General features: G+C 46.4%; 2 protein-coding genes and 1 non-coding gene across 5 annotated transcripts; 2 read left to right on the plus strand and 1 right to left on the minus strand.

Annotated features, from left to right (window-relative positions):
- Positions 1-2,392: 2,392 nt before the first annotated feature.
- Positions 2,393-2,541, minus strand: LOC120510130. Its single transcript, XR_005629423.1, has one exon. It is a non-coding gene; the product is annotated as a U12 minor spliceosomal RNA (small nuclear RNA).
- Positions 2,542-2,796: 255 nt separating this feature from the next.
- POLDIP3 (DNA polymerase delta interacting protein 3) lies at positions 2,797-18,128 on the plus strand. Of its 2 annotated transcripts, none has more exons than XM_039725344.1 (9): positions 2,797-2,954; positions 6,216-6,603; positions 8,922-8,999; positions 10,885-10,980; positions 12,751-12,933; positions 13,761-13,838; positions 14,406-14,535; positions 15,709-15,775; positions 16,112-18,128. In XM_039725344.1, the coding sequence occupies exons 1-9, from the start codon at positions 2,896-2,898 to the stop codon at positions 16,284-16,286; spliced, it is 1,254 nt and encodes a 417-aa protein (XP_039581278.1). In that variant the 5' UTR covers positions 2,797-2,895; the 3' UTR covers positions 16,287-18,128. The 2 variants fall into 2 exon arrangements, with proteins under 2 accessions (XP_039581278.1, XP_039581279.1); XM_039725345.1 differs by having other exon boundaries at positions 8,925-8,999.
- A 151-nt stretch (positions 18,129-18,279) lies between these two features.
- Positions 18,280-23,310, plus strand: RRP7A (ribosomal RNA processing 7 homolog A). Of its 2 annotated transcripts, none has more exons than XM_039725351.1 (7): positions 18,280-19,826; positions 20,133-20,275; positions 20,442-20,567; positions 20,828-20,951; positions 21,539-21,636; positions 22,031-22,229; positions 22,677-23,310. In XM_039725351.1, the coding sequence occupies exons 1-7, from the start codon at positions 19,541-19,543 to the stop codon at positions 22,760-22,762; spliced, it is 1,062 nt and encodes a 353-aa protein (XP_039581285.1). In that variant the 5' UTR covers positions 18,280-19,540; the 3' UTR covers positions 22,763-23,310. The 2 variants fall into 2 exon arrangements, with proteins under 2 accessions (XP_039581285.1, XP_039581286.1); XM_039725352.1 differs by having other exon boundaries at positions 18,280-19,786.
- The last annotated feature ends 207 nt before the right edge of the window (positions 23,311-23,517 follow it).

Raw genomic sequence — 23,517 nt, forward strand, 5'->3', positions numbered from 1 at the left:
GCCAAATGCCATGTGATGATACAGGTATAATACCACACATATGGCAAGCTTCCATGCTCTCTTTGTTACCTGTTCAGAAAATTTTTAGCCTATTTTTTTTGGTATTTCCCTGAGTCTGTCTGGATCCCATGCTGCGCATCAGTTTTGTCTCTGAAGCTCATCACTTCTGCATCTCCTCAGGTGTGTCCTCTCCTTTGATTTTTCTCTCCTTAACATCATTTTTGTTGGGCTAAAGTACCCATCTTACAAGGCCTTATATTCCAAAGACTGATTTAAAAGTCTTCAGAAGGCTAAAAGGCCTAGGGTTCAGCAGTCCTGAAAGAGAGAACAAACTGCTAAAATCAGAGGATTTTTAATCTCTCGCTACAGTACTTCCTCCACTAGCAACAAAAAGATCCACTGATTGCTACTGTGCAGTGTCTCTGTGCATGAAATTCCCCTACTACCTGAATCTCACATCTCCTGCTGCAAAGGACAACATCCAGCCCATGATCCAACACAATTTCTCTTTCCAGTCCTTGATGTTTGAGGGTGAGACAATATTTACATCAGATGCTGTACCCCATACCATTCCAAGGCTAATATGATGTCCTGATGTCCTTTGCATAATTTCCTAATATTTTAACAGGGAATTGGTGTGAGATGGTCTCCTCTGGTCTGACTTCCATGTTGGGGGGATCCCAGCAGATGGAGGAGACACACTTAGGGAATCTGCCTCTGGAAAACAAGGGCAGGCCTGAAAGTTTTCCAGCACACTGGGACAAGGAGCCCTTTGTAGAGACCCCTACACGCAGGGAGATCTCTTTGCTGCTGACAACACATTTACCCCTCTCCCAGCCACAAGGAGGGAAGCAGGGGCCCAGGCCCTTCCTGGAACAAATATTTGAACTTCTCATCCACAGCTCAAAGAAACCATGAAGAACCTGTGAAAGCTGAGCTACAGCTTGTGTCTAACAGGAAGGGAAAAACAGTCAGAAAGAGGAAGACAGAGGAAGATCTTGACGTTTAAACCCTTCCTTTCCCACAACAGCATGACTCATGCCCCCTAATCAGCCTCCCACAGAGACTTAACATGGGAAGGGGGAAGCCTGCAGAGGGAAGGGAGCTTCACTGTAGGAATGTCTGAGCAGGCCTGGAATTCTCTGCCTGGACAAAAGGGATCACAGGTGGAAGAGAGGGTGGGTGGCAGCTACACATGCACTCTTCAGTTGCAAGAACTGGGCTGATGGAAGCAAAACAAACAGGAGGATGCAGAGGAAGCAGAGAGTGGAGGTGCTGCCTGAAGGAATGGTGGCTGCACAAACAGCACTAAGGTTGGTGGGGTGTCTGGAAGCCACCTCCAAAGGACTCCCTGCAGGCTGGAAATGGGATATTGGAGAAGTGGCCCTCTAGTCTGGAACCACTTGGGCTGCTCTTAAATGAATTTGCTCAAACAAACATTGCCTGTTGGTTTTGCAACAGCAGAACAACTATGACACATCCCATCGCCTCAGTTTGATCAAGTACCTCAACAGCTGCAGAACGGCAGCACAAAAAGGGCTGTGGTTTGTGCTCCTTCATTTGCAGCACTGCAGTCCTGTGCCACCCTGGAGCTGGATCAAGCGCCAGTGCACAGCCAAGCAGAGATCTGGCATCACCGCTGGAACGACTTTAGGCCCACAAAGGCTTCCTGAGAGGAAATCAGTGCTGCGGGAGCCTGAGCCTGTGTGGCTGTGAGCAGCCACATCTGCTGCACAGGTCTCCTCTGCATTTATCCCTCCCTGGCAGCTCTCGCACTGCTGAAGCCCAGGAGCTTCCCCTTGGATCTCGGGGAACGCGCCTGGGCCGCCAGCTGCACAGCAACACGAAGGGCGCTGCAGCACGCACAAAGCGCCGGGGTTACTGCGGCTCAGGACGTGGAAGGGCAGCAGCGGGGAGAGGCAAAGGGCTCACGGGTGCACCTCGCGGCAGAGCTGCGGGCGGAGCAAAGCCGCGTTCCGCACCAGCTGTGGCCGGGACGAGCTGCAAAAGGCGTTTCGAGGGAGACCCAGAGCCGCGGTCACGGCAGGGCAGGCCCCGCGCAGCCCACCGCTGCCCGAGCCGCACAAGGCTCAGAATCCCTTTCACTCGTGGCTGGATTTTAAACAGTACAATTGCTCCCTCAGAAGAGCAGAAAAGGAATTGCTTCCTGCAGACACGTGAAGTGTTTATTAGGCAGGGTTGGTGTGTTTTTTCTAAGCCTCGTGAAGACCCTTAGGGCACTTCAGCGCAAAAAGAGCAAAGCGCAGTGAAGGCACTCCTGCTCCTCAGACCGGCCGGGATTTCCGTGCGCGCTGTCCCGCCTGCCGGGCCCGAGCGCGGGGGGGAGCCCGGCGGCGGCCGCTCTGTTCTTGGCACCAGCGCCACGGAGGGTCGGGCAGATCACGGCACCCGGGCATCCCGCGAAGTAAGCGGGGCACCCAGGGGCGACCTGTACCCGCGCAAAAATTCCTCTCACATTGCGAGTGAGGACCCGGGCGTCACCCCGGGTCGTTATTTTCCTTACTCATAAGTTTAAGGCATGACCGGCAGCTCGCCGCGCCGCCCTGACACTGCTCCGCGCTAACTCCGGAGGTCAGGGCGAGCACCGGCCGACGCGGCCTGTAGCTAGCCTACAGTGTCCCCAGCACTGCGCTCGGTCCTTGTCCCCCTTCCGCGCCGCGGATCCGCTGCCACGGGCCGAACCGAGCCGGGACGTGCCGCGCCGTATGCAAATGAGGCTCCCGGCGGCCGCGGGGAGTTGTGGGTCGCCCCGTCGCAGCGGGCGGAGCTCGGGCGGGGCCCGCCGTACTTCTGGGGGCGGGGCGAGGAGCGGAAGTCGCACTGTGTCACCTCCGGGACTCGCTCGCTGCGTCTCATCGTTGGGGCCGCGACAAGATGGCGGACCTGTCTCTGGACGAGCTCATACGGAAACGCGGTGTGACGGTGAAGGGGAGGTGAGTGCTCGGGCCGGCGACGCAGCGCCTCGGGCCGGCGGCCCCCGGCCGCTCCTCGAGTGTCCCCGCGGGCGGCTCCGCTCCGGGGGCTGCGGGCCGCAGCTGTCTCGGCGCGGCCCGGCCCTGCTCCCGCCCTCGCGCTCCCATTGGCCGAGCCGCGGGCCTGCGGGACCGCGCTGCCTTGCGATTGGCGGCGGCGGCCGTCACTCAGGGCCGGGCGGGGGTCGGGCCCCGTGTCGGCCCCCGTGCCCGGCGCTGCCCCGGTGGGGCCGGGCGCTCCCCGGCCGTCCCCGCTCGGCCTTGCCGGGATTCCTGGCGCCGTGCCTTGTCTCACTGACCCCTCCGGCTTGCCCTGTCCCCGCCGCCTCCTGCTTGTCCCCGCCGATCACCCCAGCGCTGCCGCCTGTAACGGGGCGGGCGGCCCGAGCCCGGTCGGCCGGGGGGCTGCAGGTGTCACCCCGGCGGTGCCCGCGCTGCCCGGTGCCCCCGGGCGCGGCTCGGGGCGTTGTGGGAGCGCCGTGGGGGAACCGTAACCGCCCGGGGCCGCCGGGCAGCCGCGCGGGCCAGGCTGCCGGGGCTGCGGCCGCAGCGCTGCCCGGCTCTCGGCGGGGCTCTCCCTCTAGCGCAGCTCCGAGCCGTTGTGTGGGGCGGCCGAGAGGACGTGGAGCATGTTGCAGATCGGAGCTGCAAGGTCAGGTTATTTCTTTGCATGGCAGATGTCTCCAGTGTGGGCCGGGCCATTTGCTGCCACAGTTGGCAGTTCTTACCTGGATTCTCCTTCGGTAGCTTTTCGTTTTCCCTTTTGCCGTGGTCTCTTAATGCTTCTGAAGAACTTGTCCCCCATCTCTGTTAGCTCAGTGTGCTCCTGCTTTGTTGGCTTTTTCCCTTCTGTTTTTTTTAAATTTATTAGCCCTTATTTTTGACTCTGAATGTGTATACACTTACATGTCTACAGGAATATTCTGAAAGTTACCTGCTCACATATACTACCAAAACATTCAAACATATTTAAATCCTAGTCTAGACAAAGCCTTGGCTTTGCACTTTCGTTCATGTTATCCTGCATATTTGGAAGAGTCTTAGGCTGCTTACTATGCTCTAAGTACCTCCTTTATCCCTTTTCAAATTCCCCCTTAACTCTTCACTTCTTTCAGGAATTCTTCCTGCCTTTTTTTTTTTTTTTTGCTGAACAATAATCCCTCTGCAGCACTGTAAGAATTGTTGTGCCCCACACTCTTCTTGTATGTTGTGTTAGCTCACTTTATAAATTGCTGAGGTAGCAAACTTGGCTTTGTGAAGTCTAGATAAACTGAATAAAGTTAAATCATTATATTCATGTTATTCAGCAGTCCAGATGAAAGAAAAGAAAAATTTTCACTTATAAAATATACTGATCCATAACATATTCAAGCCAGGGCTTGGAATCCTGGAAAGTGAATTAGATGTTTGAGATCTGTTTTTATTTCAGGTGCTGTGGCACAAATACCTAAGCAGTTAATGCTCTTGTAGGGTAGGCAATTATCTGTGAAAGAGAGTTGCTTACTAGGTAAAGAGAACTCTTCAAAAATGGTGTAACCTTCAGTACAGTTTATTTTTTCTATTTTTTTCTTTTTCTATTTTTAATTTTTTCTGTTTCATTGGGTTTTGTCATCAACAATCTTAACTCATTCTAGTTTAAATGTTGATACATTTCTGGTTTTACTTTGTCACGAACCACTCATCCAGCCCTTTGCAGCACTCCAGCTGCCTGCTTTCAACATGGCTAAATAAATCTTTTTAAAATTGCAAGGAAAGTCTTGCTGTGTCTGTTGCTTTATGGGTACTGTTAGTCTCCTGTGTTCTGGGTATATTTTCATAGATGGTCTTCATAATCCTCCTGGTTCTTCTAGCTGGTTTGCTTTGGCTGTATGAGAGAGCAGCCATAGGACTCTCAGCTAGGAATAAAATGGGACTCCAGGCCCAGCTTTCTAGACACAGGAATGAAAGAGGCAGAAGCAGAGGTTAAGTCTTTCATCTCTCAGTTGGTTGGGTTGTTGTTTTTTGTTTTTTTTTAAGATCTCTCCATTGAAAATACTTGACTATAAATAATGTGAAGGTAGTGGAGTTAGATCAGTAAATACTAATATAAAGGTGCATGAAGAATTGAAATAGCATCATAACTTGATTTTGTGATACCACTTGATTATGAAAACAAATTCCAGGTACCTACTTTTAGATTTTATAATACTGAACAACACATTTCTGAAAGCAGATGAACTTTGTAGCCCTCTATTTTGACTTTTTTAAAAAGTCAACAGCAAGAATATTTTTTTCTCTCTTTCTACTTTCTTTTTTTTTTTTTTCGGATACAAAGAAACCCAATGGGAAAAAAAAAACTTTACAAATACTCATCAGAGGAACTCCATTAAAAAATTAGATAAACTGTTTTTGTTCTTAGGGCACACTTTGAAAAGGTGTATCAGACCTGTAATAAGAAGGTCGTTCTAGCTTTCACCCTGTATTCTGCTGCTTTTTAGGAATACTTGTCTACAAGTACAAATGCTGTAGTTTTTGTGGGCTGTTGGCTTTCTGTGCTCAGTAGTGTGTTAATTATATGCTTAAAAAGTAAAGGCCATCAAGTGCAGTAGTTCTTTTAGTAGATTAAAGAAGAGGCAGTCATGTTAAAAAGTAATTTGACTAATGACTATTCTTGCTGGAAGCTAATCAACCTGGAAACGGGTGGCTTTGAATTGAGATTGTTACTGGTGCTTGTACATACTAAAATTCAAGTTGCTGTGCTCCCACAAATCTGAACTTGCTGCCCAGAATTCTTGAAATCATGTGTAGTTGCATGTTTCCTTCATATCAGGATGTATTATTGTATTACAGGAGGTGCTCTAGCAGACCTGTTCATCCTAAAGCTAGAAAGTGTTCCTGCTCCTCTTTGTCTTCAAAGGTTGCCCCAAAATACCCGAGTTGTTGAATTTTGTTTAAATAGAGTATGTACTTTGCACAGCTGAAGTCAGACCCTTTAGTTTGTAAATGTAAGGATGGATTTTGGAAATCAGTTCCTTAGCTGATTATGCAGAAAGAAAAAAAATCCAGCATAAAAGAGCTTAGGAGTTCTACTGTTGTATTTAGATGTCCAACCAGAGTGGATTTCTATGCAGTAATAATGAATTGTTGTTTGCAGCAGCACAGATACTTGTATTGACACTGTATCGACACATCTTATAATGCCTGAAACTTTTTCCCTTTTTTTTTTTCTTTTTTCCCCCTCAGACTTAACACCAGGCCAGTGTTTGGGGGTGTAAGATCTCGCATTGGGATCCAGCCAAATCTTCTGAATAGATCATCACCAACCGTGAGCTTCCAGCAGACTTTTGATGCCCGGCAGAAGATCGGACTCACCGACGCCCGGCACAAGCTGGGGGTCAAAGATGCCCGAGAGAAACTGGTTCAAAAGGATGCTCGCTTCAGGATCAAAGGGAAGGTGCAGGATGCTCGAGAGATGTTGAATTCCCGTAAGCAGCAAAGTGTTGCTGCTGAAAAGGTGACCAAAGTGGTGGATGCCAGAGAGAAGATCAGCTTAAAAAGGAGCACTCCAGCTGTTATCAGCCCGGCTATGGGGACAGTCAATCCAGCCATGAAAATCACCAAAACTATCCAAGTAGGTGAATGAGTCACCTCTGAGCCCCTCAGTTACTCTACAGCAGTTCAGTAGGCATGAGAATACTTTAGCATGTTCAGATGGTTACAATAGAAGCAGCAATGATACAGTTAATTCCAGCCTGTGGGGTAGGATTCTGATCCTTTCCTGTGTCCTTGCAGCTGCTTGGGACTTTTTGTAGAATCACACCTCTCATTTAAATTTTCACTTCAGTTTTCGGCCCAAAAAGACTAAGGCAGAGCTCCTGTCAGCATTAAAGATGTCTTGAATGGTTAAGTAGTGTCTTTCCTACCTGAATGCAAGCAAAATGATGCAGATTTTTTGTCATTCTTATACTGCCCCTCTTTGCAAGTCTGATGCAGTGGATTGTCCTGTATAGATAACTGGTTTATCCTAGTGGTGGAATAACAGTTTAGAATATGCAGCTGTGTTTGTATCTAAGAAAATTTAAAATTCAATGAGCTGTTCTACAATTTTCTCTTTTTATACTTGTCTGGTTTCCAGGGATTTGCCTGATCACATGAAGCATTCCTGCTGAGGCTCAAGATTTATTTCAATTATATTATAATCGGTTGATCACCCTGACCTGCTGATTTCCTGGGCCAGTTTTCTGATTTCACTTTGCTGTGTGCATAGCAACTTGATTCTTAGCCAGCTTCTCTGAGAAACAACTGCTCTTGAACTGTGCCTATCAGTACAATGTGTAGAGTCAGGAGAGAAATTTCCAGACTGTTGGGATTGTTGTTTGAGTGGTTTTGCCCCTTACCTCTACAAGCATGTAACTGAAGTTCCTAGTCTACCTTTTCCATTTTCAACCTCCCAAAAATCAGCAGTGTGCTTGCTCATACCCAGGAATCTATTGCCATCAGTTTGAAAGCCTGGATGAGTCTGCTTTCTGTTCAGCTGCGGGTTTTGCTGAAGAGAAACATCAAACATGTTTCTTGTGCAAATTGGCTTGGGAAGTTTCCCAGTAGTCTGCAGGTTTCCTGCCAGGCTGATGTGAGAAGGAGAAAGGGCTCTTGAGGCAGTAAGGAGGGCTAATGGCCGAGCAGTCTGTTCAGCAGCCGTTAATTAGGAGGGTGATTAGTACTCTTGATGTCCTTCTAAGCCAAATCACCAGCATGAGCCATGAGGAATTGAACATCTTCTACAGAGTTACTAGGAGTTAAAATAGGTTCCAGAGACTTGGTGCAGTAGCTGTTTGTTCTGACCTGGTGTTTTGTGGGCTTTTTGTTTGACTTTTTTTGACCAATAGTATTTTCTGTTTGTTAGTGCAAGGGAACATATATATATTTATACTTAGGGTGCCATGGTGATTCAGACTGTAGACAGAACCTTGACATAAGCAATTATCTAAAAAATTTTAAAATATTTGTACTGAAATTCCAAATTGCCCATGACCCTCTTCCTGAACATGGAAGTGGAATCAAACTAGTGTATCTTGATCCAAGGTACAGAACACAGCTCTAAATGTGCTGTCCTGAGGTCTTGTTTATCATAAAGCAAGGAAAAATCTTTGAAACCAAAAAATGACAGTAGGTCTGCTGCTGTTTCTGTAGGATGGGTATCCTTGTTTCTTTGATTAGCAAATTGAAACATGAGGTGCTATGGTATAAGTTGCAGTCTAGAGAAAATGCAAATCTGAAGATTTTATTACCTGTTATTACTATTTTTGTAAGAAGAGCTATTCTTTAACAGACAGATTCCAGCTTTTTCAAAAAACAGAAGGGCATTTTTACAGGTGTTCTGGCATGATTTCAGTTATCAATTAGTACAGCTATATTCCCTACCTCCTTCTGTTGTGGTTTCCCTGTTTCATGGTGTAGTGGGCTGCACACTACCCTGTGCACCATTGTATTCCACCACAGCTTATTCCAGCTCTAGTGCTAAGGGGCAGTGTATACTTCTCCTTTTGTTTGATGGAGATCCCTGTGTTTAGTTACCTGTGGCATGAAAGAAGAGACACATTCTGACTCACCCCATTCATGGTTTTGTATTACCAGAAATGTAGATCTAGTCAGTCCTGACAGGACTGAAGTTCACTTCCCTTCCCAGTAATCTTGGACTAAACCCTAAGTAATTTGAATCCATTTCTTCCTGTGGTCTTAGATTTTAATTTAAGTGAAGCTCTCTCATATTGAACGTATCACAGGAAATACAGGTGTTACCTAGGAGCATATTGTGATAATACATTTCACAGCAGGGAAGGTAAGTTTCATATAAATGATCTCAGGGTATTCAACTAAAGCTTTGATCTTCTGAACTTAACCTGAAGGACTGTAGTGCTTCATGCTTTGGTTCTTTGTCTCCAACTGTAGCAGAAGGCTCCAGTTCCTGGACACTCTCATCCAGCAGGAATGAGGATCAATGTGGTGAACAACCATACACATAAACAGGTGTGTACCTGCTCTGTGCTCTTTGTTACCTTTAACAGGGAAGAACACGTGTCCATAAACTTTGGCAGGTACAAAAAAAAACTCTTCAGTAGGAGAGAAAAACATCTGAAAGTTCTCCATCAACTTAGCTTCCATGTCTTGTGTGGTTAAAATACTTTCATGGTAATTGAGGTTTTCATTTAGTATAATTTATCTTGATTCCTGTTGTACTCTCTGAATGAGATACAGGAATGAGAAGCAGATATTCCCAGTGTTACCTGTGTGCTAATGATATATTTTGCTAATGGTATATTGGGCTGACCTCTAGCTCTGATATTTTTGTATGAATTTCTTATGACATCACATCAGATCAAGTTGTTGGCTGTTTTGATTCACCATGCTGCCAGCCTCTTCAGAGAGATGTGAGTGTACAGGGTCAGATGTGCTGCAGTGAGGTGGGAGAGGGTATAACCTTCCTGTGAAATCCCAGCTGTGGGCCACTGCTGGAATCCTGATAGGGAATGATGTTAACTAGTATTCTGATGTACTTCCAGAGTTCCCATAGCCCTTATCAAGCAGGTTTTGAGAAAGACCTTAGAGCATTGTCTTTCTGGGATCAGTTTTAATGGATTTTGTCACAGCCCCCAGCCGTTCAGCCACCTTACTACCTTAGGTGCTTTCAGAGAGGAATTGGATATTTTTATTACTTATGTTATTTCGTGTGTATACACAAAGTATCGCTTGAAACAGTGGAAAACTGACATTCACCATGTCATGTTAGGTGACTTTTTTGCCATGATTATAGCAATTTTAGCTATTTTTGTGTGTTACCTATATGCTGGCCTGCTGCCCTCACCTATCCCAGATGCAGTTGTTTAAAGAAGTGTCTTCATTATTTTGAACTTATCACTGTACACGTGGAATCCATTTCATTTTGTCTCAAACTCAAGTCCATTGTCCTGATATCTAGTGTTTTTCCCAGCTCTTTTATTTTCTGCACAATTCTCCTCTGTTCTCTGTCCATTTTGGGGTTTTTTCCCTTCATGGCATTTCTGTCACTGGAACAACTTCCCTGCTTGTAAACCAGAATCTTGCTGACTATGGACAGCCCACTGATTTTGCAAGCTCTCATTGCTAATCCCTCCAGTTTTCTTTACCTTTTTACTGAATTAGTTGGAAGCTGTTTGCAATTATGATTTCTTATGTTTTGGGCACTGCTATATGTGTCTAGACTTTTTCTTAATGTTATTTAGAGTCAATGAATAAAAATGCTTTTGTAGGAGCTCACCTCAGTATTTCAAGGCAAGGCTATGGGTGTTAAGTTGAACTGAAAATTAATTATTCATTCAGTAAAGCTCTTAGAGCAGTGTTTTCTAGGGCCAGATGGATATGTCCTGTGCTAAGGAAAGCAGGCTATTCAAAAGGAATGTTCTGTTTAGGTGTATTCAGCAGGCACTTGTTTAATAAAAATAAAAAAAAAAAAAAGAAAAACCCCAAAAAAAGGAAAAAAAACCAAACAACAACAACAAAAAAACATACACCCCCAAACTAATTTAAAAATCACATGCACAGGTTTCAGCTGTAAAGGTAGGAGGGTGCTAAAATGTAAGACACTGAGGCTTTATTCTAATAACGTAGCTTCAACAGTCCTAATAAGGTCCAAGAGTAGAGGAATCTGTATGTGATTTCAGTACATCTATGGAAACAGTTTTCCAGTGGTGTTTTTGGAAAGAAAGTCTGATAGTTTTTATACTGATGTTTTGACATGGATTTACATACCTGAAACTAAAATCCAGTGTAATTGTGTTCATTAACTGAGGTTGGTTGAGAGCAGGAGAAACTAGCTATTTTTGAAATGTCTCAATGAAATCTACCTGCATGTAAACTATTCTCTTCTTCACTTCAGGGTCTGTATGACACAGAGGATGATGATGAAAGTGTCTCTCCCCTTCCTAGCAAACAGATGAAAATCACCACCACAAACAGTTTCCTGCACAACTCGGTAAGGGGTCATCTGAACAGTCCCCACCATGCCATGCTCACATTGCAGGGACACAGAGGCTGTGTCTTTACAGGACTTACCCTATCAGTTCTTTTAAAGTCTGTAAATGATGTTTTCTCCTCAAATATTTGCTCTTCGCCCCACCCTTCCTTTTGCCAATGCTTCTACTGTTATTTTTGGAACAGAGTTCTTTTAGGGTAACTGGTTTTATGGGTTCTCAGCAGCCATGTGTGCTTTCTGCCCTGCTGGCAGGTTGCTGTATCCTGGCTCTTTCTTCTTGTTGAGGAAATGCATTGAACCTGTCTTGTTAGTGTTTGAGTAAACCAGCAAGGGAAGCTTTCTGCTGCTTCTGGAGACTGGGCATCAAAGCAGGAAATCTCTTGCTGTGCAAAAATCTTAGTAGGCATCTTGTTGGGGAGGACTGTCGCTCTGAAGAAAATGGAATTTCAGTACAGACAAATGTAAGGTCCTGCTTTTGGCATAGGATGGCCCTCTGCAGCTTAAACTGAGAACTGACTGGCAGCAGCAGCTTTGTAGGAAGGAGCCATGGGGTCCTTCTGTGTGATCTACTCAGAATGAGTGAGCAGTGCATCCTTCCAGAAACAAAGGCCAACTGTAGAGAATTAATCAAGGAAGATAATTATTCCTGTTTGACATTTTGAGAATCATCCAGAATTCTGTGCCTATCTTTGGGCTCTGCAATACAAGAAAGACATGACTGGAACCAGTTAACAGGCTGGTCAGAGGGCTGCACCATATTGTGCATGAGGAGAGGGTGAGAGAGCAGTGTCTCAGGGCTGAGAAGGCTACAGTGAGATCTGTCCACTCTCACTGCCTGGAAAGGGCAGCAAAACTCAACACTTTTCAAGAGTGACCATGGAGAAGACAAACAAATAAATGTGCTGCAGCAAAAGAAATTCTGGTTGGTGAAATTCTCAGAGTATTGATCAGCATCTGGCACAGGGACCAAGAGAGGTTGTGCAGTCATCATTCTTGAATATTCAGTGCTTAGCTGGATAGGCCCTTGCCAGCCTAATGTGTGTTTGAAGTTAGCCCTGCTTCAGACATGGGAGGTGGGCACAGTTTTGGGCTAAGTTATTTTCTGGTCTTGGAAAAGCAAATTCATGTGGTTTCACCCATCGTGCAGGCACTGTAGTACAGTGATTACCCCAGAAATTTATTTCCTCATGTGGGTATTCAGAATACAGCTTCTGGCTATTTGTGATTCTCAGATAATCTTATGAGGGTTTTTATCAGGAGTAAATTTGTTCTTTTCAGTGTTCACAGCAGCTTCCAAGCACAAGTTTGAGTCTGGCTTTAAACTCAGGTATTTCAGCCTAAGTTCCATGTCTTTGTGTGCTCTAGCTTGGTGATTCTGAGGAATTACTGCTTTTTGTTCTGTGGATTCTCAATCTTACTGTTAATGAGCCATCTTTGTGAACTCTTTGTAAAGTACTTGAAAGTATGTGGATGAAAGGAGCCTTTCAAATTCAGATCACATTGTTAAAGTTCATTTATGAAAAATATGAAACCAAAAAGTGCTTATGAGGGAAGTGCTCTTTCTGGATAAGCATACTTTTTATGTTTATGCCCAGAAACTTGCACTGATTTTTTTCTCTGAGCCTTTTGAAAGTCTCCAGCACTGTAGTGTTTTTGACACTGGGAAGGATATGCAGTGCATACTAGTAACACTCTGGTGGTGATGCCTGTAGAAAGGTGATGGCTTTTGTAGGCTGTAGCACTGAGATACTTTCTTTTTTCTTCCTGTAGACTGGTCTGAGCAGCAATAAATTCTCTCTGTCCAAGACTGTTCCCCTGACTAAAGTGGTCCAGAACGATACATACACAGCTCCACCTGCAACTCCCCCTCCTGTGCGGACAAAGGCCTTGGCAAACATGTCCCGGACCTTAGTGACAAAGGAAGTGCCTCCAAAAGAGCCAGCACCTGTTGAGGTGAGCTCAGGGGAGGGGAAAATGCTCTTTAGAGAAGTCTCTGAAACATCTGAAATTTGTTCATTGGACATGTGAGCAGCTCATTTGTGCCTGCCTTTCATCATTAGTTCAGGATGTCATCAAGGTTATTCTGATAACTGCAGTCCATGGCCCAAGAATTTGAAACCTGTCTAAAAATCCTTTCCCTGCACATGATCCTAGAGGAATCCATATTACAGGGAGGTGGCAATTGTTTGGCCACTCCTTGGTGGCTTTCATGTCCCTAGGAGTAGTGTTTTAACACTATTTGATATGTTCTATGTTGACTCCAGCTAGCAAGAAGAAAATAGAATTCTTCCAAATGTACAGATGAGACCTCCCAGGCAATTTGTAGACAGCCTGCCTGGAATTGCTTTGCCAAACTGCCTGATATTGGAACCAAGTAATCCACCAGGTGTTCCTAGGTGTGCTGAGTTCAGCATGCTCTTGAGAGCCTGGAGCTGTATTTTAGGGGTTTGCTGGCTGGTCTAGAGTACAACAGAGACAGGCTATTAAAAGTGTGGGCATGACCAGAGTACTGTGTATGCAGATTAAGTTAATGTTATTCTTGGGAATAAGAGTGAAAAGTTACTTCAGAGAAAAACTAGCATGGTAAAGAAGCTCCTTTTTGCTGTCAGATGAGCTGGGCTTTAGTAAACAGTGATATTTACCATTACTACCTGTAGCTTTCTCCTTTATGTGTGTGTGTACAGACATTCCCAGATATATCCTTAGTGACTTTTTATTGCTTTCTGTGCTGTGCTGTATTGTGAGCCATATCTCTGTGATGCATTTGTTTGTGTTGGCAGCTGGCTTTCAGTCCTTTGGAAGGCACAAAGATGACCGTAAATAATCTGCATCCTCGAGTCACAGAAGAAGATATTGTTGTGAGTGTTGCTTACTGCCAGACTGTGCATGAGTGACACTTCCTTTCTGTGTCCTACCTCTTCTGATAAATCACTTGGCTGTGGTGAACGCAGTGAAGAAGGGTGTGATGTGGGTTTATGTTCGTGCAAAAACTTTGAGGGTTCCTGATTGTTTGGGGTTTGTTTACACTTTTTTTAAAAGTGTGTGCTTAAGAACATGGGACAAAATCCCACAGAGTATTTTGAGATACCTGGCATCACTTAGAAGAAGAGTTCACGCCAAATGATTCTTCTACCCAAACTTATGCCCCCATCCAAATTATCTGGGGGCTTCTATTCTCACTGGACTGAGAATGAATCTGATATTCCCATGGGAAAAACATTACTGGGTACTGGCCCTGAACTTCCCTGCTTATGTACTCTCTATTATTAGTGCCAAGTACTTATACCATAACAAACACAGTGAGACAAGTGTCCAGATCTGTCAGGTATTTAATAAGCAGCATGGGTGGTGTGATGAAGCACGTAAAGCCTTGCCATGCAGTGCCTTTGGTGTGCCCGTGGTCATGGCTGACTCTCTGCCCTCAGGAGTTATTCTGTGTGTGTGGCGCTCTGAAGCGAGCCCGGCTGGTGCACCCTGGCGTGGCTGAGGTAGTGTTTGTGAAGAAAGAAGATGCTATCACAGCATATAAGAAATACAACAACAGGTGTTTAGATGGTAAGTTTGATGCCAAAGTTGCATGTAGGATAAATAAATCAAGAATTAGTTTTCCACCTGAGTGGAAGATTTAAAAGTATCGTAGATGTTAATATGCTAGCAAGAGAGAAATATCAGAAAATCAGTTCAAGAGCTAGATAAGATAATAATTGCTGTGTAACTAGCTGAATATATGCATAGTTTATTGAAATGCAATAAAAAAACCCACCCATATTTTCCTTTATAAAGGAGGTTCAGAGCTGGAGGCAGGGTCCTGATGAGTCTCCTGGTTTAAATTCCAGATGAAATTCCTTGTGTTTCTAATTTGGTACCAAGAGCTGGAAAGTTGTTGTAGTTGAGATGGAGACAACACAAAGCAACACACTCCATTTTCAGAAGGCTTCAAACTGTTTTTTATTATAATATGCATGATTTTTACACATTCTTACAAAACTCATAAGTTCACACTTTACTCACTGGTCATGAGAGACAAAGTGCTTATTGGAACAGGCAGTTGCAGATTTCTCTTATTTGTCCTTCTTTCTTTCTTGGTTTCTATGTCAACGACCTTGGAAGAAAATTCTTTCAGGGATAAACATGGATCCTCTTATCAAACATCTCTCTGGCTCACAGAAGTCGCTGTAAAACCTCTTCCACAGAAAATCCTTACAAAGGCTTTACCTGCTTGTAGAGCTGCTTGCAAAGTACAAGTAAAACTAGTATTTGCAATAGTTTCAGGATGTACTCAGAAACGTTTTGAATTGGACTTGTAAAATAGTATCAGATTATCCATAAACTTTGAATAATGCAATTTTATTTTTTTTAACCATGTTAAACTGAAATTATTGTTGAACTGTTAATTTTTAGCTGGAAATAGGTGCTTTTTCTTGCTTTAGATGAGTGACATGTTATGGATGTCAGATGAGGAACAGACAGCTAAGAATGGGAGGTCCTCTTGTGTCCCTGCTAAGGGCTTCATACTTCTGTGTAACTTGTTAATTAGTATGATACTTCATATGGTGGAGTGTTTCAGTGGCTCTTCTATTGCTTTGATTCTGCAACAGAAGATTTATCAGCTGTTTTTTCTCATGTTTCCCCAGCATGTCGAATTCTATTGGTTGCACTGAGATGTTTCAAGGGTCTTGCCTTACTCCACTTCTGATAGAATGAATTTTGTGTTTTGTTTTTATTTAGGTCAACCAATGAAATGCAATCTTCATATGAATGGAAATGTCATCACCTCAGACCAGCCTATATTGCTGTAAGTGTCCTTCAGTGGGGAAAAGGTCCAAATGCTTTTGCAGGTTCTATTTTGAGAATTGTTGTTCCTTGAATTTTCTTTGTCTCTCCTTCTGTGGCACAGTATGTTGAGTGGAGTGCAATGTTGCTTGACTTCATAGTGTTCTCAGCCTTGAGGCTCAAAAATAATCTGAGATGAGGGTATTTTCTTGTGAGAAAAGCATATTTAAAACCTTTATCTCTGATATTGGTAAGAGGAAAACACTGATAACAATAAATGCAGACACAGTGTTAAAATGTATTTCTCATAAAGAGAGGTTAAATACTGCCTTTTTAAACATTTTTTTTAATCCTCCAGCCGATTGAGTGATACCCCTTCAGTGAAGAAGGAAGGGGAACCACGCCGGTCAAGTGCAAGCGCCTCCTCAAATCCCCCAGCTGAAGTGGACCCTGAAACTATCTTGAAGGCACTCTTCAAATCCTCAGGGGTCTCTGCATCTGTGCAGCCCACAGAATTCAAAATTAAACTCTGAGAGGGGGGAGCAAGCCGTGGACTGGAAAACTCATATAAGCTGGGGGATGAGGAAAGTGCAGGAGTGCAGATGTTATTTGCATTTGCCTGTCCTGAAATTTTTTGTTTTCTATGATCGCTACCTTACTGTACAATAGTGTTTCCTCTTGTGTGTGTACTTTCTGTTTTCATAGTTGGAGTTTTCTTCCATGATTTTTTTTCCCAAGAGAATAACCTTCTCCTTCTGCCAGTAATGTATTACCAAGCATATACCATGTAACTCCATCCTTTACTCCAAAGCCCCCAGTGGCCATTAAAAGTGCACATAGACTTTGAGGGAAGGAGTGGTGATCTCCTTCTGTTTTCATCTGACTGACCTTTAACTGAAGGGTGCATCCCCTTGGTTGTCCACAGGCAAGAGCACCACGTTGTTTCTGAAGTTGCAGCACTGGGTACAAAGGCAGGTTGGGTTCCCTCCAGAAAGGACTTGTGTGCATTTGTGACATAACTCTTCCTTCTGGCTGCTGGGCACTTTGCTGTCAGCAGCTGGGATGTTGAGGAGAAGCAGAGCTGCCTGCAGTGTGCCAGGGGAGGCGTCAGGCAGAAGGGATGTGTGCAAGTGCAGCGGCCATTGTGCCATGGGCAGGCGTGCTTCAGCTCTGCTAGTGCCGGAGGGTTGTTCTGGCATTTGTACAAGGAATATGTTTGCTCTGGAGGGTCAGGCTCAGTTGCTCTCCTCTTTCTGGACTGAAAAATTGAGAACCAGTCGTGTTCAGAGCTAGAAGAAACCCCGTTGTTTTGAGTCCCATTAGATTATATTGCCTCCTCCTGCTGATGCACGGACATGAGTTTCTTTCTTGCCTTCTAACTCAGACAGTCTCCTATAAAAAGGCGGGACCTGAGACCCTTTTCAGATCCTAATACACACAAAGTCTAGTGTCTGAGAGCTCGTTTCTTTGAGAGATGCTATTTGTTTGGCTGCTGTGCGGTTATGCTGCTGGCATGCCTGGATTTGGAGGATGGTGGCTGCAGCCTGTGGCTTCAGGGAGAGGTTTAGGAGCAGCGGGCAGATAGTACTGTGTAAGGGACACCGGAGAGGAGTGTCAAGTCCCGGAGTACTGTGTGAGGAACACCGGAGAGGAGTGTCAAGTCCCGGAGTACTGTGTGAGGAACACCGGAGAGGAGTGTCAAGTCCCGGGCAGGGCGGCGAGGAGGTGGCGTGGGCCAGCGAGTGTGTGTGACAGGCCACTAGGTGGCACTTCCAGTACTTCCCATTGTTTGTACCGCACTGGCACCTTGGATGTTGAAAGTCCCAGTAGCTCCACTCGTTTGTGTTTGTTCAGACTGTATTGGAAGAGAGGAAAGCTGAGAGCAACTTGCAGAACCAGGCTGGGGTTTGAACTTGATCCTACAAGCTGGGAGACTAAACTAATCCATTCTGTTCAGCTCTGCAGAGTAGCTCCTGGAAGTCCAGATTCTGTTTCTTGGACAGCCCCATGTTTCTTTTGCTTTCTTGTTCTGTATGAACTCTTTCTTCTATCTAGCTTTTGCAGACCATTCCTTAATCTCACTGTATCCCTTTTAGCCATGGAAATAATAAGGACTTGGCAGGACTTGTTTTTCTGGAGTACTCTGTTTGGTTGGAAGGCCAGTGACACCATGATTGGTGGGGTGCTTCATGTGAACAGCAGATGTTTGTAGAGGAGGGGACCTAAGACAGCTATTGTTCTCCTTTTTTAGATTGCCCACCAAATACATGTGTTTTAATAAAAACAAAAGGGGGGGGAGGGAGGGGGAGGAAACATTAGGGGTTGGAAAAGATAATGTATTACCTGTTTCTGAATAAACGTTTGTTATACAGAGAGTGGATTCCAAGCCTTTTTAGATGCTGCGAAGCACCTAAAGATAAGTGGTGGTGTTCCAATGTTGAGTCAGTCGCGCTTTCTAAGTGAACACAGACATTTCTGATAAGGTGATGAAGAGCAAGAGGAGCTCATGGGTGAGAGAGCTGTTACTCATCCACTTTCTAGTCTGGATCATGCAAATTAGCAGCTGACTCCTGCTACTAAATTGAAGCCATTTGTGTCCTTGTAATTCCAATTCTCTTTTTAGAGAAAAAAACAGCCTTTGTTAGTGGCAGCCTAGTCATTTAAAAAGTAATTTTATAGCAAAAACAGCTCTGAGATCAGGGTACCTGTTCCAGGTGAAGTGGGATACTTTCATTACCAGCTAGACAGAAAGCTGTGTAAATGTGAAACATGTATTGGGAGTGCATCTCCTGCCTCGTCGGAAAGAACGGGGAGACTCAAGGATTTTTTTGATTAATAGATTTGTGTCCTTTTGAAAAGCCAAGTAGCAAGATGCATTTTAACTTACTGTTAAACTCTGCCTTATGTTTAGGTTATCTGTGAGTTTATGATGGCATTGACGTACTTCCATGGAAGAAGGACTGTCTGCTCTGTGCCATAGCTCTGTGATCTACGGCAGCATATTCTTATTTTTTACAAATCTGTGCATTAAGTGGGTGTCCAAACACCACTCCATGGCTCGTCTTACAGCAGTGTCTTGGTGTACAGTCGTGTTCTGGTCTTGGTCAGCTCCTTAATGCACCATTGCATGGCTGCTTCTGTTGGGCACTGAAACAAGAGGAACTGTTTATTCCCAGTTCTTACCAGGTTATTCCCAGTCCTTTTCAGGTGGTTCACGTTCACCTTGGCTCTCCAGTTTCTCCTGGACATCCTGCAGTTGTCATGCTAATCATGATTTCGAACCTACCACCTTCTGTCTACATTTATCATCATGCAACATGGTTATATTTTTGTGTTGTTTTGGTGGGGTTTTTTTCCTTCTGGGCTGGTAGAAATTATGGACTTGCATATGAAGTACTAATTGCCTGCACTCTGAATTAATGTGCATTAATGTAGACATTGAGTTAAATGGCTGGCCAGGACAGGTGGTAGCTAGGTAATTTGTAATGGTGTTTCCTTTGTTTTGGGTTTCTTTCTTTTATTTCAAAAATGTGAGGACTTCTGAAGTGATGCCACAATGTGCAAGTTTGATCTATTTTCATGGCTTTTGCATGTACCTTCTGATAATGTTCATTAACTTGATCTTTGGTTGGATCAATTCTCCATGTCATGTCATATTTTGTCACCTCCTACATTAGCTTTCAGTATTTTTAAAATGGTTCTGTCTTCCATTACAAGTTCATCTGTAAAGGTTGTTTTTTTTTTTCTTTTGTAATTAACAAGAGTCTTTAAAAGCAATTGCCTTGGAATGTTTCTACATCTCTTTAGGATTTACTTAACTCTCTCAGATTACGGACAGTGCATGAGTTTTACACTGTTTATACAAAAACATAAACTCAAGCCCGGGGCTGCGGCGAGTCCTGCCGCCGCCATTAACAGGGCCGCGCCGTGCAGGGGGAACTACAGCTCCCGGCGGCCCCCGCGCCGCCGCGCGCAGAGAAGATGGCGGCCGCCACGGGGCGTGCGGCGGGAGCGGCGCCGGCGGGATACACGGGTGAGGGACAGCGCGGGGCCCCGGGAACCGGGATACGCGGGTGAGGGGCAGCGCAGGGCACCGGGAACGGGATACGCGGGCGAGGGGCAGCGCGGGGCCCCGGGAACGGGATACGCAGGCGAGGGGCAGCGCGGGGAACCGGGATACGCGGGTGAGGGGCAGCGCAGGGCACCGGGAACGGGATACATACGCGGGTGAGGGGCAGCGCGGGGCACCGGGGGGCTGGCGGGTGAGGGGCAGCGGGAGCGGCGGGATACGCGGGTGAGGGGCAGCGCGGGGCACCGGGAACGGGAGCGGCGGGATACGCGGTGAGGGGCAGCGCCTCAGAGCCGTGCGTCCCTCGCAGCGCTGGCGGTGAAGTTCGCGGAGCGGCAGCGCTCGCACCACTGCCTGCTGGTGAAGGAGCACCAGGTGCGGGAAGGGGCCGACACCGCGCACCCGCCTCGCCGCACCCTCTTCGTCCTGAACGTGCCCCCGTACTGCGGCCCGGTGAGTGGGGGCGGCTGGGGGCCGAGGCCGGGCTTGGGGGCCCGGGAGCCGGCGTGTGCCCCGGGCTGGGGCCGGCGAGCCGCCCGGAGAGCTCTGCCGGCTGTTCGAGGGAGGCACCGCTCCTGCTTTGCTGAGCCGCGTGTTTTCTCTTACTCTCCCTGTTAAGGACTCGTTGTCTAGGCTGTTCTCTCGCTGCGGGCATGTGCAGTCTGTGGACATCTGTGACAAGCCAGGGCCAGGAGAGAAAAAAGATAAACTGGCGTCCAAATTCTTCGATCACAAAACTCTAAAGGTAAAGCTTGGGTGGGGGAGAGGAGTACTGATGCTTCAGTGGGAAAAGATGGCAAGTACTGAATGGTTCCACAGGAAACCATATGGGGCACGGGGTGACATGATTACTTACTTAAGTTTACACTTTTTTTTTTTTGCTATCCTGCTCCCTGTTTTGGTTTGATTTTTATTTTATTTTTAAGTTATTTGTACTGCAGTTCCTGATCCATTACCAATTTTGCTTATATGTCTGACTCACCTGGGTGTTTTTTTTTCTTTTAGGGATTTCAAGTAGCATACGTGGTGTTCAGGAAACCAGCAGCTGTCCAGGCAGCCAAGGCTCTATCACAGGAAGGTCCCTTGCTAATATCAACAGAAAGCCACCCTGTGAAAACTGGCATTAGCAGTATGTCAGCTCTGGCTATCTTTCTGTGGGCTAATGGTGGGGAAGAACTATACTCATTGTTTGCTGAATTCTACCTGCATGTCTCATTTTGTTCTAAGCTGAGGCATGTTCAGTGTTATGTGTTCTTTCATTATTCACAGGATAAGCAATCTTACTGAACTAGATGTGGGAGAGTGGGGACACTTGGAAGGGTCCTTTTTTCCTGACATTTTTTCAGTATTGCATAGATTCAAAGATACTGTCTGCATCTTGTCCTCAAAATGGAGACCAGACTCATGCAACAGGCCCTGCATGCCTGTCAAGTTGACAGCACTTCACACATAATCTCTTGACAGAAGCACAGAATGATGTGCCCCTTAGGCTTAAGGCTAGCCCACTTCTGCCTGGGCAAGTTGCAAACTCTTCCCATGGCATATTGATTGTGCCTGCAGCCAAGTCAGTGTGTGCTGTGGCAGGGGGAAGCTGAACACAAATGGGAGCAGTATGTCCTTCCCCCATGCTAGAGTTCGCTCTAGAGCTGCCCAAAAGCAGCACACTCGCCTGCTTCTAACAGCAGCTGCTGCTGACTTGTGCCCTCTGTGTCTCAGAGTGGATCGCCAGCTACCAGGCCTCCATCGTGGATCCGAAGGAGCTGAAGGCTGAGGTGGATGCCTACATGGAAGACTATGATAAAAAGATGGCAGAGGTGAGGCCAGGCTAGGGAGGGAACCCAGCTAAGCAGTTTTCTTGGGGCAGAGGGAAAGAAGAGATTTCTCAATGCTCCAGCCATAGTGGAAAGGGCTGAGGGTCTCTCTGTTTGGCAGAGGTTTTTTGCTCCCAGTTGCTGGTGGGCAGGCACACCCAGGTTTGGTCTGCGATACCTGACCCTTCCCCTAGGGCTTACAACAGATACCCACAAATTAATTGATGTGCAGTGTTGACTGCAAGTTGAATGCCTGCAGCCCTGATCCCATGCCTTCCTTTAAATCTTGCATGGAAGCAGGAGCTGTAACTTTGCCTGTGTTTAAGGGAGGGCTGTGGGGAGCTGTGCATGAGGCTGTGCATCTGCCCTGGGCTGCCTCACACTCCTGTCCTTACAGGAGGAGGCCAAAGCCGCTAAGGAGGAGGGTGTTCCGGATGAGGAGGGCTGGGTGAAGGTGACCCGCAAGGGCCGCAAGCCCGGCCTGCCCCGCACGGAGGCTGCCAACCTGCGCCTGCTGGAGAAGGAGAAACGGAAAAGGGCCCGCAAAGAGCTGCTCAACTTCTATGCCTGGCAGCACCGCGAGAGCAAGAGAGAGCGTGAGTGTGCAAGGCTCCTCCCACCCCGCCTGGGTCTTGTCTCACACTGTGGCCCGAAGAGCATCCTTCTGCCTTCAGGGCAGGTGACACCCAGCTGCCACTGAGCAACTGGCTGGCTGGGTCTGAATGGCCTCTTGCCACCACCTGTCCTCACAAGGGCTGCTGGCATGTTTTCTTGGGAGGGTGTGGTTTTCCAAAAGGTGCTTATTCAGTTTGCACAGAGGATTGAAGGGGGGAACTAGCCAATTCCTCCCCAAGAGGGAGCTGCAGCACCACCAGAGATGAACAGCTGGAGCCCCAGCTTGGCACTCAGCTGAGGTGTAAAAGGACCTGCTCTGGAATTGTGTGTTTGTGGCTGTTGGGACTGAGCCCCTCTGGTGTGTGGAAGTGAAGCTCCCAGGAGAGGGAGATCTGCTGCTCTCGTGTGACCTGTTCTTTCTGTTTTAGACATTGCCCAGTTAAGGAAGAAATTTGAGGAGGACAAGCAGAGGATTGCACTGATGCGAGCCCAGCGCAAGTTTCGGCCGTACTAGGTTGTGCTGAGCTGGTCTTCAGGTGACTGTGCTGGAGAGGGTAGGAGAGATGCCTGTTGACTCCATTTGCCAAAGGATTTTGAGGAACTGAGGCAGCTTTGGGTTGCCTCTACCCTTGGATCTGAAATGGGAGATCCCAGCAACTGCTGCTGAAGGAGAGTTCCCTTTACTTGCACCAGTATCCTCCTGCTCTTCTGTCATTGAGCCCCATGGCACCACTTCTCAGGGTGTTCAGGTCAAGGGGCTGAGGCACATCCTGTGACCACCTCTATCTCCCTGCCACCCAAAACCACACCTCCTAAAGCTTGGTGAGAACTGGGATTGACCTAGCACAGCCTGTGCAGGGGCAGGGAACAGCTGAAGAACTGTAAATAAACTGCTGCTGCTGTTTTCAGAACATGGGAATGCTTCTCTCTCCCCTCCAGTCTCCTGTAGGAAACAGTTCCTGTGTGCTGGGGTGGCAGTAAAAATCATGGCTTGTAACCTGGTGCTCCTTTGCACATTTTGTTGAAGGAATGAGGAGTAAAGTGACTTTAGGAAAAACCTAACTGCAGCTTGTTGTCACAAGGAAAGAGCAGTGGTTTGGTACAGAGCCCTACCCCTTCTCTTGGTGTTTCCCTCCCTGGCCAAGTGTTCATGCACAGCTGGATGACTGGGCACTGCGAGCTCTGCAGCCATGTCTAGGACACAGAAAATTCCTGATACCCAGCACTGTTGCAAGAACAAATGCCACTTTGAGCAGCCTGGTTTGGAAG

Source organism: Passer montanus, unplaced genomic scaffold, assembly GCF_014805655.1.
Source record: "Passer montanus isolate IOZ18808 unplaced genomic scaffold, ASM1480565v1 scaffold55, whole genome shotgun sequence".
Classification (NCBI taxonomy): domain Eukaryota; kingdom Metazoa; phylum Chordata; class Aves; order Passeriformes; family Passeridae; genus Passer; species Passer montanus.

Excerpts from the sequence above, each read along its gene's own strand:
- POLDIP3 (XM_039725344.1), top strand. The coding sequence starts at position 2,896 with ATGGCGGACCTGTCTCTGGACGAGCTCATACGGAAACGCGGTGTGACG. Across the intron at positions 9,000-10,884 it reads ACAACCATACACATAAACAG|GGTCTGTATGACACAGAGGA; the intron begins GTGTGTACCTGC and ends TCTTCACTTCAG. Across the intron at positions 10,981-12,750 it reads ACAGTTTCCTGCACAACTCG|ACTGGTCTGAGCAGCAATAA; the intron begins GTAAGGGGTCAT and ends TTCTTCCTGTAG.
- RRP7A (XM_039725351.1), top strand. The coding sequence starts at position 19,541 with ATGTTTCTACATCTCTTTAGGATTTACTTAACTCTCTCAGATTACGGA. Across the intron at positions 20,568-20,827 it reads TCGATCACAAAACTCTAAAG|GGATTTCAAGTAGCATACGT; the intron begins GTAAAGCTTGGG and ends TTTTTCTTTTAG. Across the intron at positions 21,637-22,030 it reads ATGATAAAAAGATGGCAGAG|GAGGAGGCCAAAGCCGCTAA; the intron begins GTGAGGCCAGGC and ends CTGTCCTTACAG.